The sequence below is a fragment of the Coregonus lavaretus genome (assembly GCF_964263955.1).
Source record: "Coregonus lavaretus genome assembly, chromosome: 39".
In the NCBI taxonomy this organism is placed as follows: domain Eukaryota; kingdom Metazoa; phylum Chordata; class Actinopteri; order Salmoniformes; family Salmonidae; genus Coregonus; species Coregonus lavaretus.
In genome coordinates this window covers 14,070,797-14,093,833 of record NC_140026.1, presented here as the reverse complement: position 1 = coordinate 14,093,833, position 23,037 = coordinate 14,070,797, and the positions used below count along the sequence as shown (strand labels likewise).

The following is a 23,037-nucleotide window of genomic DNA, read 5'->3' as shown; positions in this document are numbered from 1 at the left end:
TGATTGAAGTGGCTTTAACAATTGACATCAATAAGGGAGATCATCGCTTTCACCTGGATTCACCTGGTCAGTCTATGTCATGGAAAGAGCAAGTATTTCTAATGTTTTGTACACTCAGTGTATTTTCTTTTCTTATTCTTCTTTTCTTTATCTTTTTTTATTATTATTATTATTTTTGTACTTTTACCCCTTTTTCTCCCCAATTGGTAGTTACAGTCTTGTCCCATACGGACTCGGGAGAGGCAAAGGTCGAGGGCCATGCGTCCTCCAAAACACGACCCTGTTCACAACCTCAAACAGTCACACTCCAAACTCCACTATGGCCAAGACCAAAGAGCTGTCAAAGGACACCAGAAACAAAATTGTAGACCTGCACCAGGCTGGGAAGACTGAATCTGCAATAGGTAAGCAGCTTGGTTTGAAGAAATCAACTGTGGGAGCAATTATTAGGAAATGGAAGACATACAAGACCACTGATAATCTCCCTCGATCTGGGGCTCCACGCAAGATCTCACCCCGTGGGGTCAAAATGATCACAAGAACGGTGAGCAAAAATCCCAGAACCACACGGGGGGACCTAGTGAATGACCTGCAGAGAGCTGGGACCAAAGTAACAAAGCCTACCATCAGTAACACACTACGCCGCCAGGGACTCAAATCCTGCAGTGCCAGACGTGTCCCCCTGCTTAAGCCAGTACATGTCCAGGCCCGTCTGAAGTTTGCTAGAGTGCATTTGGATGATCCAGAAGAGTATTGGGAGAATGTCATATGGTCAGATGAAACCAAAATAAAACTTTTTGGTAAAAACTCAACTCGTCGTGTTTGGAGGACAAAGAATGCTGAGTTGCATCCAAAGAACACCATACCTACTGTGAAGCATGGGGGTGGAAACATCATGCTTTGGGGCTGTTTTTCTGCAAAGGGACCAGGACGACTGATCCGTGTAAAGGAAAGAATGAATGGGGCCATGTATCGTGAGATTTTGAGTGAAAACCTCCTTCCATCAGCAAGGGCATTGAAGATGAAACGTGGCTGGGTCTTTCAGCATGACTATGATCCCAAACACACCGCCCGGAAAACGAAGGAGTGGCTTCGTAAGAAGCATTTCAAGGTCCTGGAGTGGCCTAGCCAGTCTCCAGATCTCAACCCCATAGAAAATCTTTGGAGGGAGTTGAAAGTCCGTGTTGCCCAGCGACAGCCCCAAAACATCACTGCTCTAGAGGAGATCTGCATGGAGGAATGGGCCAAAATACCATCAACAGTGTGTGAAAACCTTGTGAAGACTTACAGAAAATGTTTGACCTGTGTCATTGCCAACAAAGGGTATATAACAAAGTATTGAGAAACTTTTGTTATTGACCAAATACTTATTTTCCACCATAATTTGCATTAAATTCATTAAAAATCCTACAATGTGATTTTCTGGATTCTTTTTTCTCATTTTGTCTGTCATAGTTGACGTGTAACTATGATGAAAATTACAGGCCTCTCTCATCTTTTTAAGTGGGAGAACTTCCACAATTGGTGGCTGACTAAATACTTTTTTTCCCCACTGTATGTGTATGCATATTTATATGTATGTATGTATGTATGTACACTGCTCAAAAAAATAAAGGGAACACGAAAATAACACATCCTAGATCTGAATGAATTAAATAATCGTATTAAATACTTTTTTCTTTACATAGTTGAATGTGCTGACAACAAAATCCACTTAGGAAGCAACACTGATTGACAATACATTTCACATGCTGTTGTGCAAATGGAATAGACAGCAGGTGTAAATTATAGGCAATTAGCAAGACACCCCCAATAAAGGACTGGTTTTGCAGGTGGTGACCCACACAAGTGGCTAAGGTGGTGCAGCTCATCCAGGATGGCACATCAATGCAAGCTGTGGCAAGAAGGTTTGCTGTGTCTGTCAGCGTAGTGTCCAGAGCATGGAGGCGCTACCAGGAGACAGGCCAGTACATCAGGAGACGTGGAGGAGGCCGTAGGAGGGCAACAACCCAGCAGCAGGACTGCTACCTCTGCCTTTGTGCAAGGAGGAGCAGGAGGAGCACTGCCAGAGCCCTGCAAAATGACCTCCAGCAGGCCACAAATATGCATGTGTCTTCTCAAACGGCAGAAACAGACTCCATGAGGGTGGTATGAGGGCCCGACGTTCACAGGTGGGGGTTGTGCTTACAGCCCAACACCGTGCAGGACGTTTGGCATTTGCCAGAGAACACCAAGATTGGCAAATTCGCCACTGGCGCCCTGTGCTCTTCACAGATGAAAGCAGGTTCACACTGAGCACGTGACAGATGTGACAGAGTCTGGAGACGCCATGGAGAACGTTCTGCTGCCTGCAACATCCTCCAGCATGACCGGTTTGGCGGTGGGTCAGTCATTGTGTGGGGTGGCATTTCTTTGGGGGGCCGCACAGCCCTCCATGTGCTCGCCAGAGGTAGCCTGACTGCCATTAGGTACCGAGATGAGATCCTCAGACCCCTTGTGAGACCATATGCTGGTGCGGTTGGCCCTGGGTTCCTCCTAATGCAAGACAATGCTAGACCTCATGTGGCTGAAATGTGTCAGCAGTTCCTGCAAGAGGAAGGCATTGATGCTATGGACCGCCCGTTCCCCAGACCTGAATCCAATTGAGCACATCTGGGACATCATGTCTCGCTCCATCCACCAACGCTACGTTGCACCACAGACTGTCCAGGAGTTGGTGGATGCTTTAGTCCAGGTCTGGGAGGAGATCCCTCAGGAGACCATCCGCCACCTCATCAGGAGCATGCCCAGGTGTTGTAGGGAGGTCATACAGGCACGTGGAGGCCACACACACTACTGAGCCTCATTTTGACTTGTTTTAAGGACATGACATCAAAGTTGGATCAGCCTGTAATGTGGTTTTCCACTTAAATTTTGAGGGTGACTCCAAATCCAGACCTCCATGGGTTGATAAATTTGATTTCATTGATAATTTTTGTGTGATTTTGTTGTCAGCACATTCAACAATGTAAAGAAAAAAGTATTTAATAAGATTATTTCTTTCATTCAGATCTAGGATGTGTTATTTTAGTGTTCCCTTAATTTTTTTGAGCATTGTATATATATATTTGCGAGAAAGAAAAAAAAACATGGGGGATTGGAAGTGATGAAGACAAATAAATTGATGGAAGTTACAATCTATCTGCAATATTAAAGCTGATCTACACCCTAAAAAAGACACAAAAAAAGAAAAAAAGAAAAGAACAGGGGCAGGGGAAAAAACATGTCATCCATGTGCACTGGAATAGCAAATGGAGGCCACTTTCCCGCTGATTCGTTTTTCAGTCATGTTGGGTAGGCTATTTTTGCTGCATCACAGGTGATATTCTGCCAAACTCTGTATACCATGGTTTCTCCAACCCTGTTCCTGCAGCTACCCAGTTCTTCATTTGGGAAACCAAGTGAAATCTGTTTGGGAACATCGATAGTAACATGTTTTCACAATGAAACATAAGCGAGATCAATAAGGGAGAGGATAGCTTTCACCTGGATTCACCTGGTCAGTCTATGTCATAGAAAGAGCAGGTGTTCTTAATGTTTTGTACACTCAGTGTATATATACAGTATATAATAGTAACAACTTTGTTGTCATTCTGATACAATGTAACGGGCAGCCAATCCAAAAGGGTGGGCTTATTTCCAGCGAAGTGAGGGCTGCCCTTGGGGCCACCTGGCTTGGGGCCTACATGGAGCCGATGAGCAAGGCGCATCGGCCCAATGTGGGAAGCCTACGTGGGGCCAATTTTTAGCCCGAATTGGGCCCACATCGTGTCAATGTGGACATGTTTGCTGGTCACACTGTCATTGAGATTGCAGTAAAGCCGACTTTATCAATCTTCATCTCTCGTTTTGTGCGTGTACTGTGTGCACAAGTGGATACTTCGTACAAAAGTATATTTTTTGCATGACTGAGTCTCAGTGCATCAGCCCTCCCGTTCTCAAAAGTAGTCGTCTCAGGAAGGAAAATTCAATCAGGTGCCAGTAGAAAAGCTATTGGGATAGCGGAGCGGCCGGGAGATTCTATGTGTCTCTGTTTGGAGATAATGGGACTCAGATAAGCCTAGAGAGAGGGAGTGTTTTTTCCTTCGCTCTGATGGTAAAAGGAACATTTGTTGATTTTCAGACGATTGGCGTGGGCTCTTCAAAGACACGGCTAAGGAAGCGTGTGTCTGTACATGTGCGTGCGTGTGCTCAGAAGAAGAAGGAGGAAGAGGAGGAGGAGGAGGAGGAGGAGGAGGAGGAGAAGGAGGAGGAGGAGGGGGAGGAGAAGAGGAGAAGAAGAATGAGGAGGGGGAGGAGAAGAGGAGAAGAAGGAGGAGGAGGGGGAGGAGAAGAGGAAAAGAATAAGTAGGAAGAGGAGGAGGAGGAAGATGTATTGAGTAAGTACTGTCACGCCCTGGCTCTGGGGACTCTTTAATGTTGAGCCAGGGTGTTAGTTTCTATGTTTCGTTTTCTAGGTTTCTGTTCTAGATCGTTGTTTTCTATGTTGGCCAGGGTGGTTCCCAATCAGAGTCAGCTGATTCTCGTTGTCTCTGATTTGGAACCATACTTAGGCAGCCTGTTGGCACTTTTGTTTTGTGGGATCTTGATCCGTAAGGTTTGTGTTTAACCCTAGGACTTCACGTATCGTTTTGTTGTTTTGTTCATGTTGGTTAAGTACTCATTAAAAGATGTACGCCTATCACGCTGCGCCTTGGTCCGGTTCTTACGACGATCGTGACAAGTACTCTCTTGGCCTTAAACAACCCCAGATTTCATTCATATTTACCTGTGCTCTGTTACATCACACACAGTCCTTGGCTATGTTTTCTAAATGTACTAAGGACACCTGTTAAAGTTTCCATGTATTAGTCCACCAAGGCCAATGTTTATCAGTGGTGACCAGTGGGAGGAGATATCAGGACAAGCTCATTGAAATGCCTGAAATTGAATAAATGGACAGGAATCAAACACATCAATCATCTGGTTTCCATGTGTTTGAGACCAATCCATTCATTCCATTCCAGCCATTACAATGAGCCTATCCTCCAATATATCTCCTGCCACCAGCCACCGCTGATGTGTATATAAAGAAGGGGACTGAGCCTCATAGACTAAATACTTTCTGAAAAGGCCTGCTGTTTCAGAATGAGGGGGGCTGTAGCTGTGCTGGTGTTGCTGTTCTGTCTGTCTGGGAAATGGGCTCAGGGAGAGAGTGGAGGGGTCAGAAAGAATTACATCACTACAGAGACCACCCAACCTGACGACTGGGCTGAGCTGAAGCCTCTGAGAGACATGATGGTGGAACAGAGAGTGGAGCTGAGCGTCACCAAGACTGATCTTCAGTTCCACGAGAACACAGTTGAAGAACTGAAGAGAGAGAACGTGTCACAAGCAGCAGAGCTGTCCGCCATGGGGGAGAGACTGAATGCCAGTGAGGGGGAGGTGGAGGAGCTGAAGAGCGAGAATGGAGCGTTGCAGACTAGACTGGCAGCCGTTGAAAGAGAGGTGGAGGAGCTGAAGAGAAGGAACACAGACGGACCAAAGGTGGCCTTCTCTGCTGCTTTAGGCCGTCCAGTGGGACCCTTCAATACTGTTATCACACTAGTGTACCACAATGTCATCACTAACATTGGTAAAGCCTACAGCCCAGTTACAGGGGCCTTCACAGCACCAGTGAGAGGGGTCTACTACTTCAGATTCACTGGCATGGACAACCGCATGTCAAAACGTGTGGGTGTATCCATGATAAAGAACGGCAACCACCATATAATGTGGGCAGGTCAGAAAAATGTAGCAGATTATCAGTATGTATCCAATGCAGTGATTCTAAAGCTAGAGGAAGGGGATGTGATCTATATGGAACTCGATACAGGCTTTAGGCTCTATGATGATCATGATAAACACAGCATCTTCAGTGGCTTTCTGCTCTTCCCTATGTGAGAAGAACACCACAAAAAGCTGACATTCAATCAGATTAAATGTAGTCTTTCTCTTGATTCTGTGGATGTCACATTGAATTCAAACTCTGTTTGTGCATTCCTGAATTGTACAATAAAGGCTTGATAAATCACTCTCTAAATCTCTTTTATCCAAAGTGACTTACAGTCATGTGTGCATACATTTTTACGTATGGGTGGTCCCGGGGATCGAACCCACTACCCTGGCGTTACAAGCGCCATGCTCTACCAATTGAGCTACAGAGGACCAATATGCATAACTTATACAAACATACCTTAGTGGAAATCTTCTGGCCATTTATTAATGAGTTGCAAACATTTAACAGTATGTAATTTAATAGAAAGATCCATTGGCAAAACAATTTTAATTGCAGTGACTCAAATCTGTAGCCCATTATTGGTATAGTGAGTAGCCTAGCTAATTCAGATAAACAGGGGATGTCTTTTTCTCCCCTTTTTAACATTACAAGTCAGAATAGAAATTGACAGATTAACTATTTAAAATACAACATAGGGTCTCATAGTCCCCTTCTGTGTCTTCATCTGTTTCTTTCTTGTTAAACATTTTCCCATTCTGGAGTCTGAGACCTGTGGGAGAGAAGAGGAATTTATGACAATTTAGCATAGACACTATAGATACACATTATAGATACCATTTAGGCTTAGGTAGTTATGTTATCCACTGCTAGATAATAATAATAATGATAATAATAATAGCTAACTAGTGTTTAATATGACTTGTTAACACTAATAGCTAGCTACCACTGATTAAAGGGGTTAGCTAGTTATCACTGTTTTTGCTAATACACTCACTAGCTAGTTAGCTAGCTAGCTAATCCAAAAAAGCTAGCTAAACAAATCGCATGGAAATTCTGTCATGTCGATGTTAGCTAGCTAGCTGGCAGCTAATGTTTGCTAGCTAGCTAGAAAAGCTAACTAGCCAGCAAACGTGATCTACTTAGCTAGCTAACTATATCATGCCAAAGATTATCTTGTGCTAAATCGTCTGGCATAAATTCTATATTCAAAAATAAATTTTAAGTTTTACCTAATGCTAGCTAGCGAACGTTTCCTAGCTAGCAAGGTAGGACAGAGGTGATAGCAAACGTTCGCTAGCTAGCTAGCTACTTAGCTAGCTGATCAGCATGCTAAATCATCCAGCAGAACTTCTGTATCCAAAAGTGAAACAAATTGCATTGAGAATTTACACTCTTCTCTGTCAACATTTTTATCTTGTGAATAACGTTTATTTCGTGCAATCTCTTCTGTCTGGTCTTTGCACACTTCTCATAGCCACGTCTATCCTGATTCTTCATAACGCACTGTCACATGATGCCAGTGTCAACAGAAATCGCTCCGCACGTTCCATGTCGTCTTTATTTCAAGCACGTTTCACAGATGGCCAGATCTCACAAAGTGGGGGGAATTTCTCAGAAACCAGCGGAAACTCCAATAATATAGATTGAAATCGTATGAAGCCTTCATTCCTGGAATACAGTGCATTCGGAAATTATTCAGAACTTTAGACTTTTTCCACATTTTGTTACATTACAGCCTTATTCTAAAATTGATACAATTATATTTTTTCCCTCATCAATCTACACACAATACCCCATAATGACAAAGTGAAAACAGGTTTTTAGAATTTTTTGTAAATATATTAAAAATAAATTCATCCTCCTTGAGATGTTTCTACAACTTGATTGGAGTCCACCTGCGGTAAATTCAATGGATTGGACATGATTTGGAAAAGCACACACCTGTCTATATAAGGTCCCACAGTTGACAGTGCATGTCAGAGCAAAACCCAAGCCATGAGGTCGAAGGAATTGTCCGTAGAGCTCCGAGACAGGATTGTGTCGAGGCACAGATCTGTCTGCAGCATTCTTAAATGGAAGAAGTTTAGAACCACCAAGACTTCCTAGAGCTGGCCGCCCGGCCAAACTGAGCAATCGGGGGAGAAGGGAGGTGACCGAGAACCCGATGGTCACTCTGACAGAGCTCCAGAGTTCTTCTGTGGAGATGGGAGAACCTTCCAGAAGGACAACCATCTCTGCAGCACTCCACCTATCAGGCCTTTATGGTAGAGTGGCCAGATGGAAGCCGCTCCTCAGTAAAAGGCACATCACAGCCCGCTTGGAGTTTGCCAAAAGGCACCTAAAGGACTCAGACCATGAGAAACAAGATTATCTGGTCTGAATGCCAAGCGTCACATCTGGAGGAAACCTGGCACCATCCCTACGGTGAAGCATGGTGGTGACAGCATCATGCTGTGGGGATGTTTTTTAGTGGCAGGGACTGGGAGACCAGTCAGGATCGAGGGAAAGATGAACGGAGCAAAGTACAGAGAGATCCTTGATGAAAACCTGCTCCCGAGCGCTCAGGACCTCAGACTGGGGCGAAGGTTCACCTTTCAACAGGACAACGACCTTAAGACACAGCCAAGACAACGCAGGAGTTGCTTCGGAAGAGACCTGTTTTGCTTTGTCATTGTGAGGTGTGTGTAGATTAATGAGGGGGAAAAAAATATGTAATCTATTTTAGAATAAGGCTATAACGTAACAAAATGTGGAATAAGTCAAGGGGTATGAATACTTTCTGAAGACACTGTAAATAAGTGTACCAATGCATCATCAGGGTTTCAAACGTGGAGCAAGACACATCATGGGAGTTGACCATTGGTCTGAAAACCAACCATTTCTGTTCCTGGGACAGAAAAACAATGCATCGCACCCAAAAGTGAGAAAATAACTATTGTTTAACTGTGCAACCATTGAAAATACGGTTGCATGATGATATATGAGGGTTCAATATTATACGCATTTGTAAGTGCATTTCTAAATTGTTAACAGCTGGAGGGAAATAGTGGCTGACTATTTGGCAAGCCCTGACTGGCTATCACACTAGTTTGACCAATTTGTTATATCGCATTTATGAATGGTTTATAAGACATTTACAAATTATTAAATAACCGTTAATAACCTAATTACAAACCCTTTATAAACCCTTTACAAATGGAACCTTATTGTAAAGTGTTAATAAGCAAACTTGTCATCCTTGCTTCAAAGTGTGATATCACAGTGAATAGTAAGATCATGTAGTGCACTACCTTGACCTCTGCTATAGTTTGTCACCCTGTCTTATCATACACTATCCTAATCTATTGTAGCAGTCCCAATTGACTTTCCCATGGCCTTAAACAACCCAAAATATTAATGGCGTGGCATGTGGTAATCTTTACCTGGGTTCTGTTACATAACACAGTGAATTTGGCTATATTGTCTAAATGCTCCACTGAGGACATCTGCTAAAGTTCCCATGTATTAGTCCACCGTGGCCAATGAAGGACGTGAAATGGAGTAATCTTGAACTTTGTTCTGTTACATCACACACAGTCCTTGTCTATGTTCTCTAAATGTACTGAGGACACCTGTTAAAGTTCCCATGTATTAGTTCACTGCAACCAATGTGTATTAGTTGTGACTGGTGGGAGGAGATATCAGAGGACAGACTCATTGAAATGCCAAACATTTATTTGATACCATTCCATTTATTCCATTCCAGCCATTGCAATGAGCCTGTCCTCCAATATATCTCCTGCCACCAGCCACCGCTGATGTGTATATAAAGAAGGGGACTGAGCCTCATAGACTAAATACTTTCTGAAAAGGCCTTCTGTTTCAGAATGAGGGGGGCTGTAGCTGTGCTGGTGTTGCTGTTCTGTCTGTCTGGGACATGGGCTCAGGGAGAGAGTGGAGGGGCCAGAGAGAATGACATCACTACAGAGACCACCAACCCTGACGACTGGGCTGAGCTCAGGCCTCTGAGAGACAGCGGTGGAACAGAGAGTGGAGCTGAGCGTCACCAACACTGAACTGCAAAGCCAAAATAACATTATTGAGTAACTGAAGAGAGAGAATGAAGTGTTGCAGACGAGACTGGCAGCCGTCGAGACGAAGAACAAAGACCAAGATGCAGAGTGGTCTGACATGGAGGCCAGACTGAGTTCCAGTGAAAGAGAGGTGGAGGAGCTGAAGAGAGAGAACACAGACTGACCAAAGGTGGCCTTCTCTGCTGCTTTAGGCCGTTCACGCAACAGACGTCATTAGAGCGCGCAACAGATCAGTGGACTGTCTACGCTCGGTCTGTTGTTTTTATTCAATCGTTTTCATTAAATCGTTTTTAATAATGTCAACAACAATAAAATCTTTAAACATTGGAAGTTCTGATTGCTAAGGATTTCGCAACGCGGTTAACTTTTTCGGCTGGGACGGCGAGTTTATGTCCCGTATACCTGCTAAAAAAATAAAATAGTTAGCGGTTAGCCATCATGCATCATCAGAGAAAGATAACGCTAGCAGTGCTAGAGTCAAAACACCAGTGGTATTTGTGTCTACGTCTGGGCTCAAATGCATTAAGTGCGAGATGATATCTACGCAAGAGGAGAAAAACAAGGTAGAACTGATAAATAAAAAATAAAAATAACATAATTTCTTTGTCTGTTCCAAATGTATCATCATCAAGCAGCTTAGGGAAGAGATTCTCCGGCTGCTAGCTCAGTTGCGGGAAAAACAAGATGTGCTTTCTAAGCACTTTGATGCAGCCCAGGCACACATCATTTAAGTTCTGAATGCCTCCTACAGCCAAGGGGTTGATGAGTCGGGCGGTACTGACCTACTCCAAACCATTGGACAGATGGTAAGCTCAACTCTGCGGCCAGTGGTAGACTGGACACTGGCAATGCGAACAAGGTCCGGTGGAAGGCAGTCTGGTCGGCCTCCATGTATCCTGGAAGATCAGATCCAGCTATTAAACAGCTATGCTCCACTGGAGGCGGACATACCGGCCACCGGGGGTCAACTCTGATCCTGGGAGTACACCAACAGCCAGCAGTCGTCCATGGGCACCCTTCACAGCTCAGCCGGTCGCTGACCAAAGGAAACAAGGTCTTGGGCCCTCCTCCTTCTCCCCGAAGATTCCGACGCCATCCGCTGTTAATGGTACATGTGATGTGAGTCAGGCTGGCATGAGTCGAAGCCCACCTCCTCCCCCCGCCCAAGGCAGGCCCGTTCTGTTACCCCTCTTCCTTCCCCATCAGATTCCATCACCACCACCATCGTTGTGGGCAGCTCGATAGTGAGAGATATTGGCCTGCCTGCAGCCTGTGGGCCGACCAAAGTCCACTGTCACCCAGGCGCCCGTATCCAAGACATCAACTCCCTTCTGCCCACAGTTCTAGCCAACTACTCTAATATTGGCACCAGTGTCACTCACGTTGGATTTAACAACATTCGCTTTCGGCAATCTGAGGAACTGAAGGAGGACTACAACATTCTCTTAAACTACAACATTCTCTTGAACACCCTTCTCTTGAACACAGTCATCTCTGGCCCCCTGCTGTGCTATAGAAGGGGTTCGGAAGCTGTCTCGCTGCCATAAACAAGTTCCTGAAGAAACTCTGCAAAGACAGGAATGTCTCCTTTTGTGACAATTTTGACTTGTTGTGGGAGCAACCAACACTCTTTAAACGAGATGGGATTCACCCTAACCGCAGGGGTTCCAGGTTTATCTCCATCAACATAGCGAACTGCTTAAGAGACTGATGGTCTTGGTTTGGTAGCGCTCCAGTCCTCCCTGTCATAATAAGCAACAGAGGACATGGAAATCATATTATATCCCAGAGAAATAGAAGTGCGTAAATGTAAGTAACCTAATCTGTGTTCCTTTAACTGTTAGCTCTGAGGCTATTGTCTGCAATAATCATATGCGCATAGAACTGAATTTCACTGTTTGCACTTAAACTGTCTGCCTTAGGAAGAAGCCCACTGTGGGCAGCCCACTCAGTACCATTGATTCAAATGTAAATTTCACTGACATGTCTACCTCGAATCAGCCTCTCAAAATAGCACTAAACACAAACAAGCAACCAAGAAAAAACAAGGTTCATGAAATGGACAACTTATTAACATCAGAAAACATTAATATTCTGGCCATCTCTGAAACACATTTAGATAATTCATTTAAAGATGCAATAGTAGCTATACATGGTTATAGAACATATAGGAAAGATAGAAATTCAAATGGAGGAGGTGTTGCCATGTATGTCCAAAGTTACATTCCTGTTAGGCTGAGAGAGGATCTCATGTCAGATGATGTGGAAATAATATGGCTACAGGTTCATCTGCCTCACCTAAAGCCTATTCTTGTAGGAAGTTGCTATAGACCACCAAGTGCTAAAAGTCAGTATTTGGACTATATGTGTGAAATGTTGGATAATATGTGTGATATCAACAGAGAGGTATATTTTCTGGGTGACCTAAATATTGACTGGTTGTCATCAAGCTGCCCACTCAAAAAGAAGCTCCAAGCTGTAACCAGTGCCTATGGTCTGGTTCAAGTCATCAGTCAACCTAACAGGTTATTTACAAACAGAACAGGAACTAAATCATCCACATGTATTGATCACGTCTTTACTAATGTTGCAGAAATCTGCTCTAAAGCAGAATCCACACACATCGGATGTAGTGATCATAATACAATAGCCATATCTAGAAAAACCAAAGTTCCAAAGACTGGACCTAAAATTGTGTATAAACGATCATACAAGACGTTTTGCAATGATTGCTATGTGATTGTGTTTAATGAGGAACATCCGGACGCTGCACTTAAAGCATTTATGAAACTGCTTCTTCCGCTTACTGATAGGCATGCGCCCATTAAGAAACTGACTGTTAGAACTTCCAAATCCCCATGGATAGATTATTAATTGAAAAACTGTATGGCTGAGAGGGATGAGGCAGAGGGAATAGCAAATAAGTCTGACAACAAAGCAGACTGGCAAACATACAGTAAATTGAGAAATCACATAACCAAACAAAAAGAAGAAGAAACTATACTATGGAACACAGATTAATTATATAAAGAATGATAGTAAAAAGCTCTGGTGTACTTGAAATGAAATTCTAGGCAAAAAAGCAAACTCGGCTCCATCCTTCATTGAGGCAGATGGCTTGTTCATAACAAAACTTCATAATTGCCAACCACATTAATAACTTTTTTGTTGACAAGATTAGCAAACTTAGGTATGACATGCAAACAACAAATGCTGAGCCTTCATATTCATGCATAAGGGACCAAATAATGAAAGACAAGCACTGTAGTTTTGAGTTCCACAAAGTGGGTATGGAAGAGGTTAAAAGATTGTTGCTATCTATAAATAAGGACAAACCACCTGGTACCAACAACCTGGATGGTAAATTGCTGAGGTTGGTAGCGGAATACATTGTGACTACTGTTTGCCACATCTTCACTTTAAGCCTAGAAGACTTGTGCCCTCAGATTTGGAGGGAGGCAAAGGTCATTCTGCTACCCAAGAATAGCAGGGCACCCTTTAATGGTTCAAACAGCCGACCAATCAGCCTGTTACAAGTGCTTAGCAAACTTATTTTTAAAAAATGTGTTTGATCAAATACAAAGTTATTTTACAGAAAACAAATTAACAACAGACTTTCAGCATGCATATAGGGAAGGGCACTCAACATGCTCGGCACTGACACAAATGATTGGCTGAAAGAAATGAATAGTAAGAAGATTGTGGAAGCTGTTTTTCTAGACTTAAGTGCAGCTTTTGATGTCATTGATCAAAGCCTATTGTTGAAAAATATGTAGGTGTTATTGATTTGCATCCTCTGCCGTACTATAGATTGAGCATGACCTATCTAATAGAACACAGAAGGTTTTCGTTAATGGAAGCCTCTCTCATGCAAATTCAGTTGAGTGTGGTGTACCGCAGGGCAGCCGGCTGAGGCCATTATTATTTTCTGTTTTTACAAATGACCTTCCACTGACCTTGAAAAAGCCTGTGTGTCTATGTACGCTGATGACTCAACAGTATACACATCGTCTGCAACAGTAAAATAAATAACTGAGACACTTAACATGGAGCTCGAGTCAGTTTTAGAATGGGTAACTAGCAAAAGGTCGGTGCTAAATACTGTATCTCAAAAAATAAAAAAAGCATAATGTTTGGGACAAATCACTTGCTCAATGCTAAACCTTGTTTATATCTATTATTGAATAATGTGGCTATTGAGCAGGTTGAGGAGACTAAAACTGCTGGGTGTAACCCTAGATAGCAAGCTGTCATGGTCAAAACATATAGACTCAATGGTTGCTAAAATAGGAAGAGGTCTGTCCATGATAGGGCGTTGCTCTACCTTCTTGACATCTCAGTCGACCAGACAGGTCCTACAGGCCCTAGTATTGTCGCACCTGGACAACTGCCCAGCTGTGTGGTCATGTGCGGCAAAGAATGACATACACTACCGGTCAAAAGTTTTAGAACACCTACTCATTCAAGGGTTTTTCTTTATTTTTTTACTATTTTCTACATAGTAGAATAATAGTGAATACATCAACACTATGAAATAACACATATGGAATCATGTAGTAACCAGAAAATGTTAAACAAATCAAAATATATTTTATATTTGAGATTCTTCAAATAGCCACCCTTTGCCTTGATGACAGCTTTGCACACTCTTGGTATTCTCTCAACCAGCTTCACCTGGAATGCTTTTCCAACAGTCTTGAAGGAGTTCACATATGTGCTTAGCACGTGTTGGCTGGTTTTCCTTCACTCTGCGGTCCGACTCATCCCAAACCATCTCAATTGGGTTGAGGTCGGGGGATTGTGGAGGCCAGATCATCTGATGCAGCACTCCATCACTCTCCTTCTTGGTAAAATAGCCCTTACACAGCCTGGAGGTGTGTTGGGTCATTGTCCTGTTGAAAAACAAACGATAGTCCCACTAAGTCCAAACCAGATGGGATGGCGTATCGCTGCAGAATACTGTGGTAGCCATGCTGGTTAAGTGTGCCTTGAATTCTAAATAAATCGCAAACAGTGTCACCAGCAAAGCACCCCCACACCATAACACCTCCTCTTCCATGCTTTACGGTGGGAAATACACATGCGGAGATCATCCGTTTACCCACACCACGTCTCACAAAGACACGGTGGTTGGAACCAAAAATCTAACGGTCCAACGGTCTAATGTTATTTGGGCTGCAATTTCTGAGGCTGGTAACTCTAATGAACTTATCCTCTGCAGCAGAGGTAACTCTGGGTCTTCCATTTGTTTAACACTTTTTGGGTTACTACATGATTCCATATGTGTTATTTCATAGTTTTGAAGTCTTCACTATTATTCTACAACGTAGAAAATAGTAAAAATAAAGAAAAACCCTTGAATGAGTAGGTGTGTCCAAACCTTTGACTGGTACTGTATATACATTGACATTATACAGAATTGATATTATACATGTTATATTGGACATATTATAAATGCATACACACACACGCATGCACCCAACCACACACACTCCACCCCACCCTCCTCCTCTCCCGTGGCTACACACCACAGAGGACACCTCAGAGTCCTGTGGTCAGGTTAATGTGATGCAAAGGGGATTTAAAGAGCCTAATGGATTATTAACACAGTGTGTGTGGTAAATTACTGAGTGGAAGGAACGTAAAGAAAGGGATTCTGTGTGTTAACAGTAGCTGGCCCATGTTGTTCACCAGTTAATCAATTGTAATGGGGATTAATCTCTCGTTCCCTTTCTGAGGAGACATGGAGCCCTGAAGTGATTATCCCATTGTGTTACAGTACAAAAAACAATCATTCACAAAAACACATTGATGAATTCGACAAAAATGGCAAAATAAAACTTGAATACACTCACTCCTCCTACTGACAAACAGATGGAGAAATATACAGTTGAAGTCGGAAGTTTACATACACTTAGATTGGAGTCATTAAAACTAGTTTTTCAACCACTCCACAAATTCTTGTTAACAAACTATAGTATTGGCAAGTCGGTTAGGACATCTACTTTGTGCATGACACAAGTAACTTTTCCAACAATTGTTTACAGACAGATTATTTCACTTATAATTCACTGTATCACAATTCCAGTGGGTCAGAAGTTTACATACAGTAAGTTGACTGTGCCTTTAAACAGCTTGGAAAATTCCAGAAAATGATGTCATGGCTTTAGGCTAATTCTGATAGGCTAATTGACATCATTTGAGTCATTTGGAGGTGTACCAGTGGATGTATTTCAAGGCCTACCTTCAAACTCAGTGCCTCTTTGCTTGACATCATGAGAAAAAAACAAAAGAAGTCAGCCAAGACCTCAGAAAAACAATTGTAGACCTCCGCAAGTCTGGTTCATCCTTGGGAGCAATTTCCAAACGCCTGAAGGTACCACGTTCAACTGAACAAACAATAGTACGCAAGTATAAACACCATGGGACCACGCAGCAGTCATACCGCTCAGGAAGGAGACGCGTTCTGTCACCTAGAGATGAACGTACTTTGGTGCGAAAAGTGCAAATCAATCCCAGAACAACAGCAAAGGACCTTGTGAAGATGCTGGAGGAAACAGGTACAAAAGTATCTATATCCACAGTAAAACGAGTCCTATATCGACATAACCTGAAAGGCAGCTGTTACCTGAATTATTTAACAAACTATTTCAGTGTCTCTGTGCGTCTCCCAAAAGGTTGTAAGTCTTTTGGGATTTAAGTAACGGACAGAGTCCCGGTCTGCATAGTCAGAGATTTATTCATTGAGAATTCTGCCATCACAATTTCAGAGTCCATCTTTTATACTCAAACGTCATACAAAAAAATCCCTCCCCTCTGTAGGCGGGCTGTAGTTTTCCACTCTAAAACTGCTCTCCTGACCATCAGTTCACACACACACACACATATACACACATGCATACACACATATATACACACACACACACACATGCATACACACACACATACATACACACTTTCTTATCATAGCCTACTCCTTGCTCGGCCAGGTGCAGTTATCGCATCCTCCCTAAATTGGGAGGCCTCTTTATCTCAGTTGTCTGTAGACAGTTCTCCTTGTCCTTTGTCTGGCCTAACTCTTACTCACATTGCTGAATGTCATAGTCTTTACTGGTCCTACACTCACACATTCTAACACATTCCACACAGTTTCAGGGTGTAATAATTAGTCATTAATAATTAATCTATCACCGCTCAGCAAGGAAGAAGCCACTGCTCCAAAACCGCCATAAAAAAGCCCGACTACAGTTTGCAACTGCACATGTGGACAAAGATCGTACTTTTTGGAGAAATGTCATCTGGTCTGATGAAACAAAAATAGAACTGTTTGGCCATAATGACCATCATTATGTTTGGAGGAAAAAGGGGGACGCTTGCAAGCCGAAGAACACCATCCCAACCGTGAAACACGGGGGTGGCAGCATCATGCTGTGGGGGTGCTTTGCTGCAGGAGGGACTGGTGCACTTCACAGAATAGATGGCATCATGAGGAAGGAAAATTATGTGGATATATTGAAGCAACATCTCAAGACATCAGTCAGGAAGTTAAAGCTTGGTCGCAAATTGGTCTTCCAAATGGACAATGACCCCAAGCATACTTCCAAAGTTGTGGCAAAATGGCTTAAGGACAACAAAGTCAAGGTATTGGAGCCCTGACCTCAATCCTATAGAAAATGTGTGGGCAGAACTGAAAAAGCGTGTGCGAGCAAGGAGGACTACAACCTGACTCAGTTACACAGGAGGAGGAATGGGCCAAAATTCACCCAACTTATTGTGGGAAGCTTGTGGAAGGCTTCACGAAACGTTTGACCCAAGTTAAACAATTTAAAGGCAATGCTACCAAATACTAATTGAGTGTATGTAAACTTCTGACCCACTGGGAATGTGATGAAAGAAATAAAAGCTGAAATAATTAATTCTCTCTACTATTATTCTGACATTTCACATTCCTAAAATAAAGTGGTGATCCTAACTGATCTAAAACAGGGAATTTTTACTAGGATTAAATGTCAGGAATTATGAAAAACTGAGTTTAAATGTATTTGGCTATGGTAAACGTAAACTTCCGACTTCAATTGTACATACAATGCTCTTAGCTGTAAAGGTCATATAAGCAAGTGACGTAACAAAGGTGCAGAAAGGACATGATTCAGGCTGTTTTCACACTGTAAGGCTACACTGCAAGGTGTTTGTGCCACAAGGATGATGTGTGTGTCTGTGCATGCATGTGTGTATGAGACCTTGCGGGGCTCCCAGAGGCCTGTAGAAACACACAGAGCTGAACAGAGACAGAGAGAAAGACTGTCTTTACATTCAGAGCCCCAGGGAGCTGGGCTTAAATGTGTCCTTGTACTGTCTGTGAGTTGTGCTGCTACCCATGGCCACTGCTGTCACAGTGTGACCAAATAACGCCCCCCTCTCTCTCTAACTCCCCTCCCACAGAAGCCTAAAGAGAAACACGTTCACAGGCAGGTGGGTTTTCACTAGCTTTTTTTGTGTCGAAGCGTGTGTGTCAGGAAGGGGTGTTTGTTTGTGTGTGTGTGTATGTGTGTGTGCGTGTGCCTGTGCGCATGTATGTCGGAGCATGACGGAAGCTTCTGTGCCTGTGGTCACCCATGAGAGGCTGTGTGTGTAGAAGGAGGAAGGGCATAGGAGCAACACACAATTTCTGCACACTGAAAGACTCATATGAGAGAAGCGTTCCACATGCTGACTCCAGTGTTTCCCACAGTTGTGTCAAGTTGGCTGGTGGTGGACCATTCTTGATACACACGGAAAACTGTTGAGGGTGAAAAACCCAGCAGCGTTGCAGTTATTGACACAAACCGGTGCGCCTGGCACCTACTAACATACCCCGTTCAAAGGCACTTAAATCTTTTGTCTTGCCCATTCATCCTCTGAATGGCACAGACAATACATGTCTCAATTGTCTCAAGGCTTAAAAATCCTTCTTTAACCTGTCTCCTCCCCTTCATCTACACTGATTTGAAGTGGATTTAACAAGTGACATCAATAAGGGATCATAGCTTTCACCTGGACTCACCGGGTCAGTCTATGTCATCGAACGAGCAGGTGTTCATAATGTTATTTATTACATTTACATTTTAGTCATTTAGCAGACGCTCTTATCCAGAGCGACTTACAGTTAGTGAGTGCATACATTTTTCATACATGTTATGTACTCTTAGTGTATATGGTTCTATAAATGAAGACTATATAAATATATTAATCTGTTCAAACAATTATTTATTAATCCTGTTGAACAGGGCAATATCAACATAGATGTCCACATACTCCTTGAATCTATTAATTACACTAAAACACACTGTTCTGTCTGCTGTATTAGAAATAGTTACACCTAAGGTCAGTCTTGCATTACCTCCCTAATGGATAAAGTTTGTATTAGAGGAAGGTAAACTGATCCTGAATGTGCCTCACCAGCGTCGGGGGGTGAAAAAGGTTCCAACTGGGCACAGACGTCAATTCAACGTCTATTCCGCGTTGGTTCAACGTAATTTCATTGAAATGACGTGGAAACAATGGCAATTCAACAAGTGTGTGCCCAGTGGTTTAGTACTGAAGAGGCTAAACTGATCCTAAATCTGTTCCTATGTGTGGTAAGCGTTCTAGTACATTAATACATCATTATTACACTGATCCTAGATCTGTGCTATCTCACCAGCGTCAGGCAGCAGGTAGAAGTTGAAGATAGTGATGCAGGTGAGGAGGATACAGGGGATGAGGATGTTGAAGACTTAGTAAAGAGGCTTCCTCTCGATGATGAGGTAGAAGGTGACGTCTTCATACAGGTCCTCACGGTTCATGTTCTTCCTGCTGGGCTGGTGACGGATGTACCACTCACCACTCACCACTCTCTGGAGACATTTGGTGTACAGTATGTATTAGTATAGGACAGTGACTTTGAAAACCACATTGAGGACAGGGTGTGTGTGCTTTGTGTGTGTGTGTCTGATGTGTCACTCTCGATACCAGGGGTGTGCCAAAGAGTCGTACAAAACTAGTATCGTAATGGATATGGGCAATTTTCTGGATCCGAGAATATTTTGTAATTATCCATGATTGGAGAAAAATTTTCAAGTGCCAGTACGCATCTTTCTCATGTCAGTCAGTCACAGAGTTTCTAAACCATAATGTATTGTCTTTTAGTCAGTCATGTGAGGTTCTACGTGGTCTAAATAACTAAACTGGCCAGTTGGTCCTGCTGCTCTGATTGGATAGAGTGAAGCTATATTTCTCTGTCCAGTCGCTTCATAATTTCACCCTATCACTTTTCCTCGCATGTTTTCGGTCTGATCATTTAGATTGCTGCAGCTTGCTACTATAATAAATCACATGGCGAGGATGTTTGCTATCAACCTGTCAATGTGTATAATATCTAACAAGCGAGACAAGTGAAAAAAGGTGAAACGCTGATGCGCATTCTGAGTAAAAGCAAACTTGGCTGAGCGCTACATGTTGAGGACACACACACACACACCCCCTCCACACGCTGCTCTTAATCTGCAGTTGTTTTGCACTGAGAACGTGCAGGGAGGAATTTTGCCAACATCTATTTAGGCATATTAAAACAACATTTTTCCCGATCACAAGTATCATCCGATCCGATCCGATCCGACTATCAACTGTCAACTTATGGATATGATTACCAATACAAGTATGGCCATGCCGGCACACCCCTACTCGATACCCTTCTCATCCAGGATGTGTGTGTGTGTGTGTGTGTCTTCTCATGTTCTCACCACTGAAGCCCTCATCATATTGTATCTCTTTGATCTCGTTGCCCTGGTTATCCAGGGCGTACTGCAGGTCCACCTCTGATGAGTCGTAGGTGTAGGACTTGAACACCATGGTGCAGTTCTGCCAGTCAAATGGGAAGTACGTCACCTGGACACAGGAAACAGGAATAGGAGGGGATGATACGACAAAAGTGTGTGTGTGTCTGCGTGTGTATCTGTGTGTGTGTGTATCTGCGTGTGTGTGTGTGTCCATGTGTGAACGTGTGCACACCTGCATTCGTTGTGTCACAGTGTGCATGTGTACGTCCGTGTGTGTGTGTGTGTTTGTGTTTGCGCACTTGTGCGCACGTGTGTGTGTGCATGCATGTCACATTGACCCCACAGGAGCTGCAGAAGAGGGCAGGGGGAGACCAGGTCACCCTCCCACTATTATAGGCCTGGATAGCCACATGGAGAGCCACATGAAACACACCATCATTACTGCAGAGAGAGAGAGAGGGAGGGGGAGGGAAGTACAGGGGGAAAGGGAGGGTGAGAGAGAGATAGAGTGTAGAGAGAGAGAGATGGAGATAGAGAAAAAGAGTGAGAAAGAGAGAGTTAGAGACAGAAAAATACCATTCTCACTGTACATGAGAGCTATTCTGTCTATAGGACTGTACACTCTTAGAAAAAAAGGGTACTATCTAGTACCTAAAAGGGTTCTTCGGCTGTTCCCATAAGAAAACGCTTTGAAGAACCCTTTTGGTTCCAGGTAGAACCCTTTTGGGTTCCATGTAGAATCCTTTCTACAGAGGGTTCTACATTGAACCCAAAAGAGTTCTACCTGGAACCAAAAAGGGTTCTGCCTGGAACCAAAAAGGGTTCTACATGGAACCAAAAACGGTTCTCCTATGGGCACAGACGAAGAACCCTTTTGGAACCCTTTTTCTAAGAGTGTAAGACATAAGCTTGTAGTCACTATTAAACTCATAATGCAAGACACAACAGAGACATCACCTCAATTAGACAGGCAGGTTGAGCACCCAGAGTACTGTTCACTGCATGGTTTTATGGGCTTGGCAGTGGGCTGGTGAAAGCCCGTCCTTACGGCTGGGCCCCTTCTAAAACCCTGTCCCTGTGAAGGTGTTTTCAGAGATAAAATTACAAACATTGATCACCCTCTCTCTCTCTCACCCTCTCTCTCTCTCTCTCTCTCTCTCTCTCTCTCTCTCTCTCTCTCTCTCTCTCTCTCACACACACACGCACACACGCGCGCGCGCGCGGACAGGTGCACTAACTTGCCCACACACAAGCAAGCACGCACACACACAGTACATGTGTGAATCTGAGTATGTGAGTCCAGCTCCACTCCCCACTGACTCTACACTCCTCTGTGCTAGGTGAGTAAGTGGGTTCCTTGCTGGAGTGTTGTCTAAGCGGTTTGCGGTGCGGAACCACTGGCTCTGTTATTGGGGAGAAGTGCTGCTTAATTGCCTATAAAGCAGTGATGAATGGAGCGGAGGGGATATTTACAGCGCAGTTAATGGGATCCTCCACACTGACTGAGCGAGTGGAATCAAATCAAATAAAATGTTATTCATCACATGCACCAAATACAACTGGTGACTTTACAGTGAAACGCTTGCTTACAAGCTTTTCTCAACGATGCAGAGTTTAAAAAATAATGATACAAAATTAAATGGTAACTAACACGAGGAATAAAATAAAATACACAATAATGGAGCTATATACAGGGAGTACCAGTATCAGATCAATATGCTGAGGTATTTGAGGTAGATATGTACATGAAGGCAGGGTAAAGTGACTAGGCATCAGCATAGATAATAATAAGAGTAAAATAAAGAACCGAGTAGCAGCAGCAAATAATGAGTGTAAAAGTGTGTGTGAATGTGCGTGTGTGTGTGTGTACAGTATGTTTGTTTGTGTTGTGTCGGTATGCGCGTGTGTTATGTGTGTATGTGCGTATGTAGTGTTTGAATGTGTGAGGGATTTGCGTGGGAGTGACAGTGTAGTGTGTGTGAGTGAGTGTGTATATGGTTTGTATATATAGTCTAGTGAGTGTGCGTAGGGTCAGTGCAGATTGTTTAGGTACCATTAATTGACTATTTAGCAGCCTGGTTTATGGCTTGGGGGTAGACGCTGTCTCGGAGCCTGTTGGTACGAGAGCCGATGACGAGAGCCGATGCTCCGGTACCGTTTGCCGGATGATAGCAGAGTGAACAGTCTATGGCTTGGGTGGCTGGAGTCTTTGGCAATCGTTCTGGCCTTCCTCTGACACTGCCTGATATAGAGGTCCTGGATGGCAGGGAGCTCGGCCCCAGTGATGTACTGGGCTGTCCGCACAACCTTTTATAGCACTTTGCGGTCAAGGGCGGCGCAATTGCCATATCAAGCGGTGATGCAGCTAGTC

General features: G+C 43.4%; 1 protein-coding gene and 1 long non-coding RNA gene across 2 annotated transcripts; one reads left to right on the top strand and one right to left on the bottom strand.

Annotated features, from left to right (window-relative positions):
- The first annotated feature begins 5,048 nt into the window (after positions 1–5,048).
- On the top strand, positions 5,049–6,091 carry LOC311113179 (complement C1q-like protein 2). The gene has a single exon (XM_084156368.1). The coding sequence runs from the start codon at positions 5,167–5,169 to the stop codon at positions 5,959–5,961; it is 795 nt and encodes a 264-aa protein (XP_084012494.1). The 5' UTR covers positions 5,049–5,166; the 3' UTR covers positions 5,962–6,091.
- A 163-nt stretch (positions 6,092–6,254) lies between these two features.
- On the bottom strand, positions 6,255–17,423 carry LOC311113181. The gene is made up of 2 exons (XR_014610972.1): positions 16,115–17,423; positions 6,255–6,566 (listed from the first exon to the last, which is right to left on the bottom strand). It is a non-coding gene; the product is annotated as an uncharacterized lncRNA (long non-coding RNA).
- Positions 17,424–23,037: the final 5,614 nt, after the last annotated feature.

What these genes read in the sequence shown, in the direction of transcription:
- LOC311113179 (XM_084156368.1), top strand. Translation starts at nt 5,167, where the DNA reads ATGAGGGGGGCTGTAGCTGTGCTGGTGTTGCTGTTCTGTCTGTCTGGG.